Genomic DNA, 17,372 nt, shown 5'->3' with positions numbered 1-17,372 from the left:
CGGGCTCGCCCGCGAGGCTGCTGAGGGCGGGGCGGGAAGGCTCCACTCGGCCCTCCTCGCCACACCCGGGCCGGCAGAGTGCGGGTCTCGCTACGGCGGGCCGCCCAGAGGTTGGCTCGGAGGGCTGCAGGTGAGGCCGGGGGAGCCCAGGCCGGAAGCTCCCGTGCTCGGCTGCGCTGCTCCAGCGAGGCAATCCTTGCCCCGCTCCCGAGTGGCCTTGGGCGTCCCCGAGGTGGGCAGGCGGGAGCTGCGGGCATTGGGGGTGGCTCTTCCGGGAGGCCCGAGTCCTCCTGCCCCGGCAGCCCCCGCTGTGGGACCCTGGACGGAACCTCCCCCACGCGCTCTGACCGGCCGGGCCTTCCCGTGGGCGGGGCTGCAGGAAAGCGAAGGGCCAGCAGGGGGCAGCATCGGCGAGGCCATGGAGCCGGGAACCGAGGCAGGCTGCGGGGGCGCTGCCCACCCCACCTCCGAGGGCCAGTAAGAGGCAGGGCTGGGCCTGGAGTCGGGGAGCCCCGAGTTCAGACTTGACCTCAGACTCCTCCCGCTGTGGGATCTCGGACGAGTCTCCCGTTTGCCTCAGTTTCCTCATCTGTGAAACAAGCTGGCGGAGGCCGCGGCGGCCACTCCAGGTCCTTCTCTCCTGCCCGGGCCCACGTGTTTTCAGATGAGGCTGAGTCTGAGGCCTCCCTCCTGAGCCCCGAAACCCCCAAATGGGGCCTGAGATGCCCTTTGTAGGGGCCCCGGCTGGTCCTGCTTGGTGCCACAGGGCAGAAGCAGAGGACACACGTGAAGGGAAGCCCCAGGAACGTTGGCAAGCATTTCCCCCAAGAGGTCTTGGGGGGGGGGGTTCTCGGGTAGCTGGAGGGGGGCCCGGAGGCCTTGGGGGGGGAGGGGCTCCCAACCGCAGCCGCTGAAGTAACACTCCATCCGCCCAGTGGCACTCTGGGAAACAGCTCCCCGCCAAGGGCAAGGGCAGAAAGGATGGAGCCGTCATTGCAGAAATGGGAGGAGATGGTCCTGGAGAGATGCACGAGGTGGCCAGCCACCGGGCAGATGCCCCACTCTGGGCTGCCCCAGGATGTGGATCAGAGTCCCACAAGGGGAGGCCAGGCCTGGAGGGGCCCCGAGCCAGAACCCCACCTCCCCCCAGTTCTCTTGAGCCAAAGCACCCGGCAGCTTCCTCAGAGCTGGCGCCTTAACGGCGTGGGGTTGGCTCGGCGGAGGGAAAGCCTGGGGCACACGAAGAACCAGGTCAGTGGGCTCGGGGCCTCCTTGTGCCCGGCTTCCCGAGGCCCGTGCTCTTTGGCCAAAGCTAGGAGACCCAGGGGAGTTGAGGACTTGTCTGGCATGCCATCAGGCACAGGAACCCAGAGAGAGCAGCCTGCTATTGGCCTGATCCGACCTCCCAAGATTCCCCACTCCCTGCCTTGCTCATTCTGTCCCTTGTGGGCCAGCCTCTTGACCCCGCCAGAACTAAGGGGAATCCGGCCCGTCTTCCCTGAGGTCTGATCAGCAGCTCTGTGGCTGACAATGGCCCCAAGGACGCCCTGAGCACACAGACCAAGCCTACCTGGCGGCCAGGGGGCAGGAAGAGCCCAGTTCAAATCCCTCCTTAGCCAGGTGGAGCTTGTCTGGGAGCCACCAAGCCCTAGAATAAAGCACTCACCGCGTACTACAAAGCATTTTATTTTCCTCAGAAAGAGGAGGCACACGGATGGCTTCCATGATCTACTGCATAGGTCCAAGGCTAGAAAGGAGGAAGCAGCCCCCCGGCAGGCCGCGAGCTTCCTGGAAACTCTGCTCCCCTCCTAATACTTGACTTCACGTGTGGAAAACAATAAATACTGTGCGGGCACTGGGCATAGGCCCGGGCACGGCGGAGAGCGCCAATGGGCTGAGGGACAAAGCCAGCCTCGCCCTGTTGTGCTAAGCCGTCTGCCGTGGGCTTGGGTGCCTCCAAGCTCCCGTCTGGGCCTTGACCAGGCCGCCAAGGGGCAGCTCCTCCTCTGCGTCCGGGTCAGGAAGGGCGGAGGAGAGTGTCAGAGAAGCGAGCTGGGGCTCCCCTGGTTTGCTCTGCCCTCAGACCCCCTCCCAAGAGCCCCACCCAGGAGGCGATCTTTAAAGCGTCCGTCCATCGTGGGTGGGGGTGGCTGAGAATGGATGATTCGTCCCTCGGGCCTCCGGGCCGGCCCCTCTGGCCCAGGCTTGTGGGCTGGAGGCCATTTTCTTTGGTAGAACTGTTCCTAAAGGGGGTGCCGGAAGAGAGGAAAAGGATTTCAAGTCGGGGAACCTGCCAGCATCTTTTCTGGGGACCAAGAATGGGCAAGAGGCCAGCCACAAAAGTGCAAGACCGCAGGCCGGGCCCGGCCGCAGCACTGTTGCCTCTCACATTCGTGGGGCACAGACCACTTGAGCGGGACCCCCATTCAGAGGCTGTTTGGGTGGCAGCCAGCAATACTCGCTCCTTGGAAAGACCCTGGGCCTCGGGGAACGAATGCGCTTCTCCCAGGGGCCACGTGGCCCTGCAGCCATCTCACCCGGTCAGAAAACGGGGGCCCCTCCCCTGAGGGCTGATGGGGAGCCACCTGACTTGGCTTTGGGTCCTCGGGAAGGGGAGGCCTGGGCTCTTTGGTCAGTAATGCCCCGAGGCCTCCAGAGGGCGGCCATCTCGGCTCTCGGGCTGCCCACGTTCAATATCGCTTTCTTTATCGAGGTTGAACTGTGACTTGAAAACCGGACCAAGTGCTTGTGAAACCTTCCCAAGCGTCTGGACTGCCTTAGCTTGAGAAAGGCCTCTGACCCTGAAACGGGCCCACCAGGCCGCAACCAGAGCCCTCAGTCGAGGGAAGGCTTCCCTGGAAACACGGGCCGTGGGAGCGGCGGCAGAGAGTCCACTGAAGTCTAAGCCTGCGGCTCTGCCCTCCCCAGGCCGGGGGCTCAGCTCACCACATGGGGCCTCTTGGCCACTCCATGCCACCAGCTGGCCCAGCGAGCGTCCAGGGCACAGGCAGGGGGTGCTGTGAGGGGCCGGGCAGCGCCCCCTCAGTAGGCAATCTTCCAGTGGGTCGGCTGCTCACACTGTCGTTCTTGGTCCCCACAAAACCTGTTGTAAGTCGTTTTCGGGTCCAGGCCCAGAATTTCTCTTTCCTCGTGAATCCGAAAGGAGAACGTGGACACGGAGGTGCCAATGAAGACTCTGCCAAGGGAGGGAGGACGAGAGCACACGTGGCCATAAGAGCTACGCATGGCTTCACACGTGTGTTTACACACATGTACCCTCCCTGCCCACCCTGGGGCCACCACTCAAGGTAGGGCAGGCCCTCTCTCCTTGTGGCAGACTCGACTCGGCCATCTTCCATGTTCTGATCCCTGGAGGGATGGGGAGAGAACAGGGAGGGAGCACCCAAAGACCCCTAAGGGGAGGAGGAGGGGAGGGGGCAGCCTGAAGGCCCGAGAGGGAGCCAGATGATGCTGGGCCTTCCAGGCTGGGAGGCCTGGCTCTGTGCCGGAGAGTCTGAGCCAAGGGGCTGAGGGCCTGGTCTCAGGGGTGGCGTGGCTATGGGCACCGAGTGAGGGGGAGAGACGAGTCGCTGAGGAGGCAGAACAGATGTGAAAGGGAGGACCGCCATCATCCCTCAGGAGGTGCCTGTATCCGCACCTGTGACCCTGGAGCCCTTCCATCTCCTTCCTGTTCCTCACCTCTCCTGCCCCCCAAATAAAAGAACCAGAGATGGAGGGGGGAGGGGGCTGGAGGAAGCCCGAGAGATCTCTGCAGGAAATGCTACCCCGGAGAGAGGAAACGTCCAAACAGCAGCAATAGCAGCAGTGGCAGCAGCAGCAGCAGCAATAGCAACTCACATCTCTGAACACATCAGGTTCTCTGTGGCCCCCAACCTGATCCTGCGAGGCCCGGGCTGCTATTGCCCCCATTTTACAGATAAGGAAGGCAATACCCAGAGAAGTAAAGTGCCTTGTCGAGGACCCCAAAAGGAAACATTCTTCCCAGGGCGGGATGCGCATTTGGGCTCCTAGGCCAGTGCTCAGTGTCCCAAGGTAGGCTGCTTCTTCATCTGGAATGTCCTCCAGGAGAAGCCACCGAGGGAGTGAAGGGCTCTAGCTCAAGGGGGGACTCACTTGAGGGGAGATGATATGGGGATCCCTGAGAGCTCATGAACCCCCTGAGAAAGGGCAGAGGGCCAACAGCCAGGCTTGAGAGCGAAGAGATGAAGGATGAGCTTATAAAGGAGACCGAGGAGCTGTCAGAGAAGCCCATGGGGGAGGGCGCTGCGTAAAGGGCAGGCTCAGTGTTCAAAGCTGTAGCAGGGGGTCATGGAGGGCAAATAAAAGGATTTAGAAGTCAGCTGGACCCCGCTGTGGAGTCAGAAGGATGATGAGGAAAGTTGGGAGCAGGAAGCCACAGGCCGGGCAGGGCTCTGGGGTCAGTCGAGGAGGATGAGGCAGCCCTGCCTGCATCTGGAGGCAGCAGAGGAGGAGAGCTCAAAGGTGGGTGATGAGGCACCTCCCATCAGAGAAGAAAGGGCAGCAGAGAGTCCTCCAGGCCCCTCCGCCAGTGATGATCAAGCCCTAGACTCGGCTGCCTAGCCTACCTCAGATGAGGTCTCTGCGGGCCCTGGCAGTCACCTTGGTTCCCCAGAAGCTCCAAGGTCCCTTTTAGCCCTGAACCAGCATCTACTGAATAGACAGATCCTGACGCACAGGACCCATCAGCCTTCTCTCATCTCCCCTTTAGGCGCCTCCTGGACCTTTGCTCAGTGCCTGCCTCCCTCCCTCCAAGCTGGGGACGCAGAGACAAAACCAGAAGCAGGGCTTACCCCAAAGGAAGGGGCTTCCCTTCTACCAGGGGGACAGCACCGGTACATATCGAGAAGTAAATAAAAGACTTGAGTAGGAAGAGACGACTAAAGTGCCAATTTGTCATAATCATACACACTCGCACTCTCTCTCTCTCTCTCTCTCTCTCTCTCTCTCTCTCTCTCTCTCTCTCTCTCTCGTGAGAAGTCACAGCATCATTGGTTAAGAGCCAAAACAAAAGCCTGCAGAGGCATTTAGTTTAGTTCAGACCTTTTCAATATACAGATGAGGAAACTGAGGAACAGCGAAATGAAGCAGCTGCCCCGGGCCAGGGCTCTGTGACAGAGGTTTTCCCACCCTGGCGCTGCCTCAGCAAAGACTTCCAGGGAGTGAGGCCTCCCAGCAACTCTCAAAGGCCATCTCTGAGGGCTTATAGTCAGTCAGTGGCTTTGTGCACAGTGATTAAGTGCCTACTGTGTGCCGGGCCTCGCGTTAAGAGGCAGTGTGGAGACTGTCCTCAAAGGCCTCGGGAACTGACTCCGGCTGACCTGCTGCCTCCTGGATCCCCAACCCTCGAGCACTATTTACTGAGGGCCCTCAGTGGGCCAGGGCCCTCTGCACTGGACACACCACATCCCTCAATGCCTCACCGGCCCTCCAGCTGTCAGATATTCCTTCTGCACTTCAAGGCTTGGCCCCGATGCCTCTGCCTTGAGGAGCTTCTCCTGGTAGAGGAGACATCCCGGGACATCCCTCTCTAGAATGCCTGACCTTGGAGCCTGTCAGACTCGGGGGCCCCCTCCCAGCTGGGCTATAAGCTCTGGGAGGGTGAGGAGTGCCCATGGGGCAGGGCACGGAGTGAGCCAGTCCTGGGCTAGAGCTGCCCCCTCCTACCTCCCCATGGACCTAACGACAAAACTTCTCAGCCTCAGATGGTAAGGAGAACTGAGCACACACAGGAGGCCCTACCAGACTCCAGAGAGAGGCTTCTCGAGTCCCCCCGGGGCAAGGGCTTACCGGGCATGGGTACAGATCCACTGGTCAATGATGGCCACACCACCATCTTTATAGAGCTCCAACTCCTCCCAGGTAGGCTCGAATCTCACCATTTCAGGAAGCAGCCGCTTGAGCTCCTCGGCCTCTGGAAGGTGACAACACGATCCCAGAGCTGGGACGAGGCCCGTTGGGGCCCCCAGAGAGCAGCCCGGGGCCAGGAAGGCTCAGGCAACTTGGGGAGGAGTTGAGGAAATCTTTCAGAGAATGAGCCAACCTACCCAGCCTTCCCCTACTGGCTCATTTGGAAGAACACGATTCCAGTCTATAAGGGTGGCCCAGAAGCAAGGCTTGGGAGTGACCGTGGGGCTCCCACCCCGCCCGGCGTACCTTTTCTAACCGCGTCCGTCGCTACAAAGACCCTGGCCAGCTTGTGGGTCTCCATGAGGCTCCGGATGGTCTTCACTGCTCCCTGTAGGCTGGGCACATCTTCTCTGTGACCCCAGATAAAATCCTTCCTCCTGAGGTGGACGCCCAGGTAAGGGCCCCCCCGGGAGGTGCCCAGCTTGACCTAGCAGAGAACAACCGGGACATGCTGTAAATGGGACACGATGCCGTCATGGGAGTCTTCCTAAGGGCTCCGGATACGTCCTCCGCCCACCCTCCTCCGCACCGGCTCAGCCTGGCAGGTTCTGCTCTCTTGAGCTCTGACCCTGAGCTGTTGTGGAGGGCGTTTAAGGCGAGAACCCCGTTTTCACTATTTAAATTGTCCCCCGTCTTCTGACAACCAGGAGCTGGGGGGGAAGCCGGGGAGAATTTCTAGACCTCCAAGGGATGCGTTATCAGAGGCGCATCGTAATCTGAGGGAGGGGGGCACCTAGCTTGCTGCTTTGGCCAAGACGCTTGGCGGCGCCGCCATGGCCGTTTACAAGATGGTTCCGGGCCTTTGGGCGCAGCACTGACCTCAGCTCCTTCAGGAGCACGGCCTGCAGGGAACTGGGCAGCAAAGGCTACGGGCAATGGCTCATTCCACGCCCTGCCCGGTGGGCACCACGTTCTGTGAGGCTGGGGACAAAGGGATTCCCTCCTGAGCCGATCCCTGTCTGACGGGGAAGAGAAAACGACGCCCCAAATGACCTGCATTTGGGTCCAGTCTTCGGTGAAAGGTATCCCGTCTGCCTCGTTGGTGGAGTTCAAGTACTTGCTTCTAAAGTCGTCTCCCACGGCACGAAGGTGCCTGGCAAACACCATGCTCCGACGGGTCTGCCAAAACACAAACTCGGATGAGCAAAGGCCCCCCGGACGCGCGTGACCCCAGACCTCAGCTGCAGGCTCGAGACTGACCCGCCTCCGAGGCTACCCGGCATTTAAAAGGCTAAAAGCGTCGCCACGTTTCTTGGTACTAGGCCACGTGCCCCCATCTTGTGTTCAGTGGCGGTCAGCCCTTTGGACTGCGGCCCTCAGCCGCTGCTCGGGATGGAAAAGGCGGCCTCCGGGTAAGGCCACGGAACAAGGCTTCGAGGAACTCGGGGAAGCTCTGACGTGCTCCCACGAGAAGAGGCAGGGAAGAGGGCCGAAGGTTCCACGAGCCCAGCGTGCTGATGGGTGCCCGGAGGCACGAGGCTAAAGAGGGAGGCAGGCAGCCGGCTAAGCGGTACCCAGAAGTGGGACGGAGCGAGTCCTGGCTGTGGCGGGAGACTGGGCATCGCTTCGTTGGTCTGTTATTCAGGCGTGGCCGAGAAGGGAGAACAGAATTACTGGGGTGGCTCGCGAGGCGCTCTGCCAGCAGACTGCGGCGCACGCGGGGGTGCTTACGGGGCTCGTGGCGAGGGCGCCGACGCCTGTTCAGGCTGCTCGTCGGTGGCTACTGGCTGGTGTCCTGGAGGTTCCTGGGCGTGGGCTGAGACGACCGGTACAACGGGGGACGCCAGCATTTCGGGGCCCGGGCCCGGGGGCTTGCTCAGCGACCTCACTAGAAGACGGGGCGAAGGGAACGCCGAAGATTCCGAGTCCTTAAATAGAGGCTCCACTGGAGCCCCGGAGATTCGTCGTGCCCAGGCGCCTCTTGGGCCAGGCGTGTGTGGTATTGGGGAGACGCTCGACAGCGGGGGTGGAAATCGATGCTAAGCAAAGAGCTGCTGTGATCGGCAGGAAGCTTTTCACACCAAGTACATGGGTCAGCCGTAACGGAATCGAGAGTCCGACGCTCGGCTTCCTACGAACACCACCGGCGCCGGCGTCGTTCTGGCTATCGTCTTTGGCCAGTCGGGAGCATCTGACTTCCGAAGCTACGAGGAGGCCCCGCAAGCCTACGAGAACGACGCCAGCCCGGCGCCCTTGTCCAGAGCCGCCCGAACCAGGGTTCGGGTATTTGATCTCGACATCAGGAAGCTCAAGCCAGAGATGACGTGCACGTTCAGCATCTCCCTGCTGCTCCCGGACAGCCGAGGGGAGCCCCACGGGCCGACCCCCAACGTCCCGGCTCGGCTTCCCCTTGGACTCTCCCTCCTTGCAAGGCCCTGGACTCCTCCCTAATGACCTCCAACCCCCTAAGCCTGATCTGGACCCACGTTCCTGCCCAGAGCCGCTGACAAGGGAGGAGAGGGAGGCCGCGTCCGTTTTGCCATGGAGCAGGAGCTCCGCCATCACATTCCTTCCTTTGAGATGCTTTTCAGGCTCCGCCTGCCCTTCCAGGTTCTGTCTCAAAAGCAGGCAGCGCCGATCTGTGTCCGGCAGGCACGGGGGCTCCGGGTAACTGAGGGTTCAGGACGACACGGAGGGTTTCTCAGCCGTGACAAAGGGGAGACCAGTTATGGGCCCAGCCTGGCACAGGCTCTCTGCAGTGCCCAGCAGGCAGCCATCGGCTCTATGCGGGGGGCGGCTTTGAGGCCTCACCTCTGGAGGTGAGCCCAGGGAGCCTGGTCCCTACCGTCAAGATGGCTACTTGTTTGTGCCCCCCGTGAGGCTCAGGGGCTGGCACGAGAAGCGTCTGGGTCTCCTTCTCCCCTTTCCCCGCCATCTCTCCCTCCCTCTCCCTGCACCTCCTCATCTCCATGGCTAACATGACCTTCCCAAGAGCCGGGGAGGGCCAGAGTATCCCCCTCATCCCCAGGAAAGCTCTTCCTACCTCGTGCTGAGGTTTGCCAAGCCCTCTCCAGACACAACTTCCTCTGGTCCTTCCAACAGCCCCGGGGGGAGGGCATTCTCAGCCTGACCTCACAGAGGAGGGCACTGAGGCAGAGGCAGAGGCAGGAGGCCTCATGACTCGTTCACGGTCATAACGAGGCCAGTCACCAGTGGAGGAAGGGCCAGGGGGATCCTCACGGGGCTGAAGGCTCGGTGGCTGCCACGGAGCAGGCCTGGGACCTCGGCTAGCCCGAAGGGAGGAGGAGGAGGGGGCAGGCCTGGTCGTTCTTTCTTGGCGCTTCCTGACTGAGAGAAGCCCCACGGGGTGGAGAAAACCCTCCCAGCTGGGCTGGTCACTGCATCAGTGATGAGCCCAACAAGGCTGGGACCCAGCTGAAAGCCTCTGCAGTGGCCAGAAGTCAAGACCCCGCAGGCCACCCCGCAGGCCACCCAGCAGGCCTTGTTCAGGCCGGATCAGACGTCAGCAAAAGCAGAAAGCCCATTTCTTCCCTGCAGACCAAGCGTCCAAAGGAATCTCCTCTCTGGGGCTCATTCCTGGCACCCACACCCCAAGGGAGCCCCCTCCAGAGAGGGACAGTGACAGCATTTCTCAGGGACCAAGGGCGCCCCTTTGTCCGGAAGGGGGCCCACTTCCCCCCGGGTGGCCCTGCCAATGCCTGACTAGGACTCTCCAGACCCCTGGCCTCTCAGGGACCATCCTACGGCCTGTTTCCACGGTTCAGCAGGTGGCAGCTGGGGTGAGAAGGCACCCCCGACTGCTTTCCCAGGGGCCCCCCAACTTCTGGGGTCACACAGTGAGGGTGGCTAAGCAGGAAGGCCCAGGACTCCTCGCTGGGCTCCCTGCGGCTCTGGACCAGACAAGGCCTCAGGCCTGACACCCAAGTGCTGCCTCTCTCGCCTCCCGGGTGACTCAGGCGCCCTCCGGGGTCCCTCCGGGGTCCCTCCGGGCAAGAGCGTGTGCAAACAGGAAGCGCCGGGAGCCCCGCCAGGAGCCCCGCCAGGAGCCCCGCCGGCTACTCACGTCCCAGTACTCTTTCCCTCCGTAGTGGTCGTGCAGCAGGTTCTCCGCTCGGTCCAACATCACGGATCTAGTTCAAGGCGGGAGAAACAAAAGAGCGACGTGACGTGGGGCTCAGTCAGCCCAGGCTGCCGGCCCCCAGAGGCACCACGAGGGAGGCAAAGGGCCCGGGTGACCGCTGCCTCTCCGGCCCCGAGCTCCCTCATGGGGCTCTGTGGCCGGCCGGGCCCAGGCACCCCTTTTCAGAACTTGTTGTGAACTCCTACACGACGGAGGACACGAGAGCTCACAGACCGCCAGGCTAAGCGCCCGGCCCAAGGCCAACGTCCCACCCTACTAGGAGACTCTTCGTGGATGGGCCTCTAGTCAGCCTCTCTGCTCATACACCGCCAGGGATGGGGAGCTCACCCTGACACAGCCCGACGCACTGTGGGACGAGCGTCCCCGTGAGGAAATTCTCCCCGCTGCCTCCCTCCAGGGTCCCTCCGTGACGTTCCTCCTGCCTTTGGGAATCCCACGAGTCTCCCACCCGGCTTCCCACGAACTACTGGAGACAGCAGCCCATCCGGCTCCACCAGGGGAATCGGGATGGCGGGGAAAAGAGGCCCTCAGGGCTGGCCAGGCCCTCCCGGGCACCGGCTGCTCCACTCTGGACCTTCCCACGGGCCCTGGCGAGGGAGGGGAGGCCGGAGAGGGGGAGGGCCTCAGCACCCCAGGGACCTCGACTGCCCATCCTACGACCATGTGGTTTCCAAGGCGATTCCTCCGTTCTGATCCAACCTGTGAGGTCTCTGGCCCAGGCAGACCCTCAAACCCCGGAGCCAGGCCCCGAGGAACCATCGGAGACACCCGACTCCTGAGAAGCTGCTCCGAGGAGCTCCGCCGGGCCCATTCCACGGATGCCCATTCCACAGAGCACCCGCGCTAGACGCTGGGGCCACAAAGGGCCAGAACCAGGCCCTGCCCCCTCGGCGAGGAGCCGGGAGGACGAGGGCGCCCAGAAAGGGGGGCGGATGGCTGGGGAGAAGGCCAAGAGCGGAGGCTCCTGGCCATCAGCCGGGTGGCCAGGAAGGGCTTTGCGGGCCAAGCAGAGCGTCTCGTATGCGCTCCCAGAAACAGTGGGGAGCCCCCAGAGTTCCCCGAGTGGGGCTGACACGATCACGCCTGGCTGCACGGACTAGAGGCCGCAGGGCCAGCCACAGGCTACTGCAAGAGCCAGGTGGGAGGAGGGCGCCCTTGGGGAGGTGAGGCGCCATGTTGGATTTGGGGGCCTGGGAGGAGGCTGGTGCCCTGGACAGGAGCAGGGAAGGCAGGAGGAGGGGAACGAGTTCTGCTGGGGGCGGGCAGAGCACGAGATGTCTGCTGGCCATGCGGCTGGAGAGCTCGGAAAGGCCGCTGGATTTGGCCCTCAAGGCTCATGGGTCCCTTAGGAGAAGGCGGCAGGTTCAGTGGGGAGACGGGGTCAGACAGCAGGCAGCGAGCAAGAAGGTGTAGACACCTCGTGTAGACGGGCCTTTTGAGTTCAGCCACAAGGGGCAGCAAGGATGCTGGCACTGTTGGGGGCAGGGGGGCTTGGCGGAAGGAGCCCGAGGGGGGAGAGGCTGAAGAGATGGGGTGGGGGCTTGCTTGGGTTGCTGGCCGAGGGCTGGGCCTTGGGCGGGAGCCACAGGAGGCCCCGGGAACAGAGAACCCAGCCAGAAAGCACACAGCGCTGACCGTCCGCATGAGCCCGAATCGGACCCATCTTGGGAAGGCCTTTGCTCAGGGGAAGCTGCGAGTTCAGAAAGCACAGGCAGGGGGTGCCCAAGAGAAGGGCAGAGAAGACGCGGGGGGGTGCAGCGGGGAGTTCTCTTATTTGTTTCTGGGGTGCCCCAGAGCCCAAGAGGCCTCATCGGGCGCCGCGGCAGGGCAGGGACGGCAGAAAAGGCACCCGCGAGTCCCTGCCTCTCCTCTCCCTCCCTCGTGTTCGGGAAGGCCCAGGAAGCCTTTGATCTTCTCCCCATGTTGGCCTCCATCCCCCCAGTTAGCAGAGGGCCGCCGCGACTCCCGGAGGGTCTCTCTCAGCCCCCCGAGCCCTGGGCGCAGCCCGCCGGAGAGTAAGTGCGAAGGAGAGGCCTGGGACGAGTACGGGAGAGCAGAGAGCAGAGCCGCCTGTCTAGGGCGCCCGGATCCCAGCCCACAGGAAGGGAGGCCCCGAGCAGCCCTCCCTCCCCTCGGGGGTCTCGACAGAGCGGGCCAGGGGAGTGCAGGGGGGAGCAGAAGGCCGCACTCGAAATGAACGACGACGGACAGTGTCCAGCTGCGGTTTTCTCCATCGGCGTGCGGCCACGAAGGCCCCCGCCTTCTGCACACGTCGCGGCCTGTTTCTACGGGAGTCTGTCCTAGAGGCCAAAGGGACTTCCTCAGGAGGTAAAGGAAAGCCCAGGGACTTCTCCCCCGCCGTGGCCGGCGTTCTGACACCGTGAACGTCCCCCGGGGCAGGGCCAGACCCCCCAGCAAGAACAAACCCAAGCTCGTACCCGCCAGCAGCTGTGGCGGCTTAAAAATAGAGGCGAACCCTGCGGAGAAACACCACCACCACTACTACCGACTGGACCCAACCCACAGAAACGGGTCTAATCAGCACACTTCAGTGAGTGAGAGAGAGCTCCCCGGATGACCCCAAACACAGCTGGAGCTGCCCGCCTCGTGGAGAGCACTCGGGTCCTCTCAGACCCCCTGAAGGACGAGACCCGCAGAGGACACCCCTCAGCCCTGCCCTGTGCACAGATCCAGGAGCTCTTCTCGGCCTGGGGGAGCCCCGCGCTGCTGAGGCCGGCCTCCTTCCTCCTGTGTGTGGGGATCTCATCACCCCAGCAGGCTGGAGCTGCTCCAAGGAGGCCTCCCCCAGGTCCTACCTCAGGCTCGGAGCTGCCCAGTCTGGCCACCTTTAACAGACGACGAAACGGGCAAGAAAACACGCTTCCGTGCCCAGGCAGTGCGCCCTGGTCCCCGGCAGACACTCGGCGAATGCTGGCCGGTTCCCCAAGCACGGCTGGCCCGTCTGGGCCACTTACCGGGCTGACGTGTTCTTCAACAGCACGGGGGCGATGACGGAGGCAGAGCCTTGCACGGACAGGCAGGACACCCGGAGGCCCCTTGTTTCTTCATAGCCCCAGAACCAGCCCCTGTGGGGAACACAAAGAGCGCCCCTGTCAGTGGGCACTGGCTGGCGAGGGCACACTCCATCCCGCCCCGGGCGCTGAAGGGCTCCTGAGGGCCTACGACCGAGCCTGGGCAGGGGGCGCGCGACCTTGCTCTGGGAGACGGGGCCGCCCCGGGCTGGAAGCGAGGCCCGGCTGTGACCCGAGCCCACCTCGGAGCAGTACAAGGCGCGTGCTCCGGCGCACTCTGCACTCAGCGGACCTCGCGAGGCCCAGGTTCTGACACAGCCGAGGGCGAGCCGCGCGGCTTCTCCCGGCTCGAGACAACGAGAACCTAAAGAGAGCAGGCCCGAGCGAAAAGGGGAGCGGACGCAGAACCCCCCAAGGTTAGGCCTCGGGCACTAGCTCGATGATGGGAAATGCACGGACTCCCAAACTCCACAGAGCTCCTCATCAGAAGACGCCAGAGTCCGGGGCTTGGAAGGGCAACTGCCCGGCCCCCGCCTGAAGCCCCCCAAGGAGGTCCGGGGCCCCGAGGCCTGAAGGTTAAGCAGAGCCGGCCTTCCCAAGTCACCTGTCCTGCTCGGAACCCGGCCGGGCCAGCGCTTGGGGCACGAGAGCGCTCTGGGAGCGAAGCCTGGGGCGGACGGGAAGGACAGAGCCCAAGCGGGGACACGAACGCGCACTGACGCCCTGTCTAGGGAGCCCCTGGTGCTCCGCGGCCCCCGCAGCGCTGCCGGGGCCTCACCACGTTACCGGTAGTAGTCATGTTTGTCCCGCGAGTACAGGAGCTGATCGATGCACGGCCGCTCGTCCACCTTCTCCTCCCAGGTGCCCTCCTTCCATCCTTCCGCGTAGCCCTGGAGGACGTACACCTGCTCGATGAAGGGGCCGCCGGACTCTGCAAGAGAAGCAGGCGGGGTTAGGGAAGGCCACCTGCCTGCGCTGCGGGCACGATGAGCTCTGGAAAGGGGCTTCGCAACGTCGTGGCTTGGCCAGACCGAGGAGCACCGAAGAGGCCTCAGAATGGTTGGGGAAGCCTTCCGAGACTTACAGTCCTTCCAAACACGGCACAAAGCAATCTGCGGCGACGGTGTCCGAGGGCCACGGCCCGGGGTTAAAGCTGTGGCCACCTCTGGGCTCTCGAAGGGCGTCCCACTGACCTCAGGGGGCCCTGACCAGTGCAGGGGCCTCCCCTTGCCCACATGGCCAGAAATCGGGAGAGAACGTGCCCGAGGCCTCCAGGAGCCGCTTTCCCCGTGGGCCGTTCTCCCTGGCCCTTGCTCTGGGCTGCCTTGTTGAACCCACGTGTCCCTCCGAATGAGGGTGGGCTCCGGTCTTTCCGGTCCACTGTGCTTCCCAGGACAACCCGGCTGGGGCAGAGATAACGAGGGCCAGAAGACGGAAGCGCTCGTGCCCCCGTGGCGAAATGGGGGAAACAGCTGCCACCCGAGGCTGGTAAAGAGAGGCGGCACTGCGACAGCGCTCTGCAGACGAGGCGGGTGCAATGGCTAGACAGGGTCCCCCGCCGATAAAGGGGTGAGGGTTGGCACCTGGGCCCTCCTTCCTGTGAGCGCCCGCACGAGCCGAAGTCACCAGGACAGCCGGGGCCTAGCGGGGCTGACACGGTCCCCGGCTGCCGTTGGGCGCTTTGGAAGGAGGGACGGGCAAATGGCGTTCCTATTTCCAAGGCACGAGAGAAGGCGGCTTGTAAGGCTAGCGAGAATGACGGATGGAGAAGCCGTAGCAAGGAGCGGCGAGGAAGCGAGCCCCTGGCCGGGGTCAGGAGATGGGCAGATCGGGGGGGATTTATGCTGGGGGGACGCCGACCAGGCGGAATGGCCAGACCCCAGGAGCGTCTCGTCGTTCCTGGCTGGCTTGAGACAAGCTGGGACGGTCACCGGGGAGGGGCCCATTTGTAGCCATGGTGTAAGAGAGACGGCATAAAGCCAGGAGGCAGCGAGGCAGGTTCCTAGAAGATCTGGGCCAGATCTAAGCAGACGGAGTTTCACGGAGATAAATAGAAAGTCTGCCACTCGGGTTAAAAAACTCAACGTTCCAAGCCACGCACAGGCACGACTGCAGACAGAAATTCCCCTCCAAAAGGCCCGAGGATGTGCGTGGCCTGTCAGCTCACGATGGCCCAAAAGGGGGACCACGGTCCAGGCCTGGGGGCAGGCCTCGTCCTGGACTATCGAGGGCAGCGCAGGGTTTAATTCTGGGGGCTCTGAGCTATAAGAAGGCTGGGGGTCTGGAGGAAGGAACCGGCACGGGAAGGGTCCTGATGTTCAGGCTCTTTCTTTTTTTAACCCCTCACCTTCCATCTTACAATGAATGAACGGCAACAGAAGTACGCTAAGGGCAAGGAAATGGGGGTCAAGTGACTTGCCCAGGGTCACACGGCTAGGAAGTGTCCGAGGCCACACTTGAACCCAGGACCTCCTGTCTCTAGAGGAAGGATCCCTGACCCACATGACCAGGCTCACCCCTCTCTCCACCTCTGTTCTCTGCTTCTCCCTCCTCCCGCTCTGCATTCGTCTGTGTGTTCTAGCCCCACTCCCAAAGCACAGACCGCGGCCTGGGTGCCCAGGCTAGCCCTTGCTCCTGACCTGGGCCCAGGGGATTCCAGGGGTCACCAGCAGGGCCAGGAGACCCTCCCACGCTGTGGCCTGCTTAGCCTTTACCTGCCATGAACTGTTCGTACTCGAGGACGGGGATGTTCTTGCCCAGGCTCGGGAGGTCGAAGAAGTCTGCCCAGGGGATGCGCACCTGGCGGATGTCCGGGCTCTGCCAGTGGTAGAGGCGGCCCCAGGGGGGCAGCACCAGCACCCACGGCTCTGTGCGCAGCAGGGTCTTCAGCAGAGACGCCACCCGGATGTACACATCCCGCCGCAAGTTGAAGCCCTCCGGAGGGTTGACATCATACAGGAGGTATCTGAGGGGAAGGGGGACCCCATCACGGCCTTGTCCCCATTTTCCAGATAAGGAAGCAGAGGCGGATGGAGGCCAGGAGCTGTCCTGGCTGGAGTGTCCGAGGCTGGACCTGGGCTTGGAGCTTCCTGACTCTGGGGGGGGGAGCCCCAAGAACCAGATGGGGTGAAGACCCTCCCCTCCCCCAGGAGTGGGCAGACTTGAATTCCAGTCTTGCCTCAGGTGCTCCCTTTTAAAAACACCGGCCCCTTCCGTCTGGGAATCAATCCTGTGTGATGGCTCCAAGGCAGAAAAGCCCAAAGGGCTGGGCAATGGGGGTGAAGTGACTTGCCCAAAGTCACAAAGCCAGGTTTGAAGCCAGGACTTTCCATCTCCGAGCCTGGCTCTCGGCTGCTCCCCTCCCCCAACTACTCCCTTTCAATCAATCAATAAAAAGGACTACTGACTGTGTGACCCTGGGCAAGTCACGTCACCTGGGCGGGCCTCAGTCCCACCCCTCCGTAAAAGGTGCGATCACCCCCCAAGCGGGGCTGCCCCATTCTCTTCTCTTCACCTAATACTGAAGCATCAGCCTGGCAGCCCCAGGGGGACGCTAAGCCCCGCCCCTCCACAGGCGGGAACACAAAGCCCCGCCCCTCACCTGCGTCCCTGCGCAGCGGCCGCCGCCCCGCCCCCTGCCGCCGCCGCCGCCCCCCACTGGCCCGGCCGGAACTCGTCTCCCTGGGTCTGGGCCAGCGGCAAGGTGAGCGCCGCGAGGAGGAGGAGGAGCAGCCGCCGCCCGGGCCCCGGAACAGCCCGGGACCGAGGCACCTCCGCAGCCATGTCCTCAGGGGCGTGCCGCGCACACGCAGTTCCGGCTTTCAGGCCGCCTGGCAAAAGCGCTTCCGGGGCTGCGCAGCGCACGCGCAGACTGGCCAGAGCCTTCGCTTTTCTCCCTCATCCCCAACCAAGCGCAGGTGTGCGCATGTGCGTGTTTGGGCGCTTAAAGGCTCCGCTGCTGGAAACCCTCATGCGGGTCCTCAGGGATCCCTAGAGAGAAGCCGGACCTCGGCCGCCTCCTTCCCAAGGACGCACTCTGGGGCCGCCTCTGCCTCGTTTCACTGAGGGGGAAACGGAGGCAGGGCAGAGGGGGCCATCGCTGGCCACTTCGGACGCCCCTTCTCGGTTTTCACAGCCTGGCCAAGCTTCCTCCCCGCGGGGGCCCCCTCGTGGCCACCCCGATCCGCTTCCCAGGGGACTTCGGTCCTTGGCCCCTCCTTCTCATCTGCTCCAGCGCAAGCCCCCAGCCCACCATCGGGGCAAGGACAGCATCCGTCCACTGTAGGGAC

The 17,372-nt window shown here is 63.3% G+C and overlaps 1 protein-coding gene across 1 annotated transcript; it reads right to left on the bottom strand.

Annotated features, from left to right (window-relative positions):
- Positions 1 to 1,670: 1,670 nt before the first annotated feature.
- Positions 1,671 to 16,866, bottom strand: POFUT2 (protein O-fucosyltransferase 2). The gene is made up of 10 exons (XM_044675708.1): positions 16,685 to 16,866; positions 15,798 to 16,048; positions 13,870 to 14,014; positions 13,027 to 13,137; positions 9,974 to 10,040; positions 6,943 to 7,068; positions 6,196 to 6,376; positions 5,830 to 5,953; positions 2,947 to 3,196; positions 1,671 to 2,243 (listed from the first exon to the last, which is right to left on the bottom strand). The coding sequence occupies exons 1-9, from the start codon at positions 16,864 to 16,866 to the stop codon at positions 3,043 to 3,045; spliced, it is 1,341 nt and encodes a 446-aa protein (XP_044531643.1). The 3' UTR covers positions 1,671 to 2,243; positions 2,947 to 3,042.
- Positions 16,867 to 17,372: the final 506 nt, after the last annotated feature.

The sequence above is a fragment of the Gracilinanus agilis genome, chromosome 4, assembly GCF_016433145.1.
Source record: "Gracilinanus agilis isolate LMUSP501 chromosome 4, AgileGrace, whole genome shotgun sequence".
Taxonomy (NCBI): domain Eukaryota; kingdom Metazoa; phylum Chordata; class Mammalia; order Didelphimorphia; family Didelphidae; genus Gracilinanus; species Gracilinanus agilis.
Note: the sequence above shows the minus strand (reverse complement) of the source record. Positions and strands in the feature narration are given on the sequence as shown.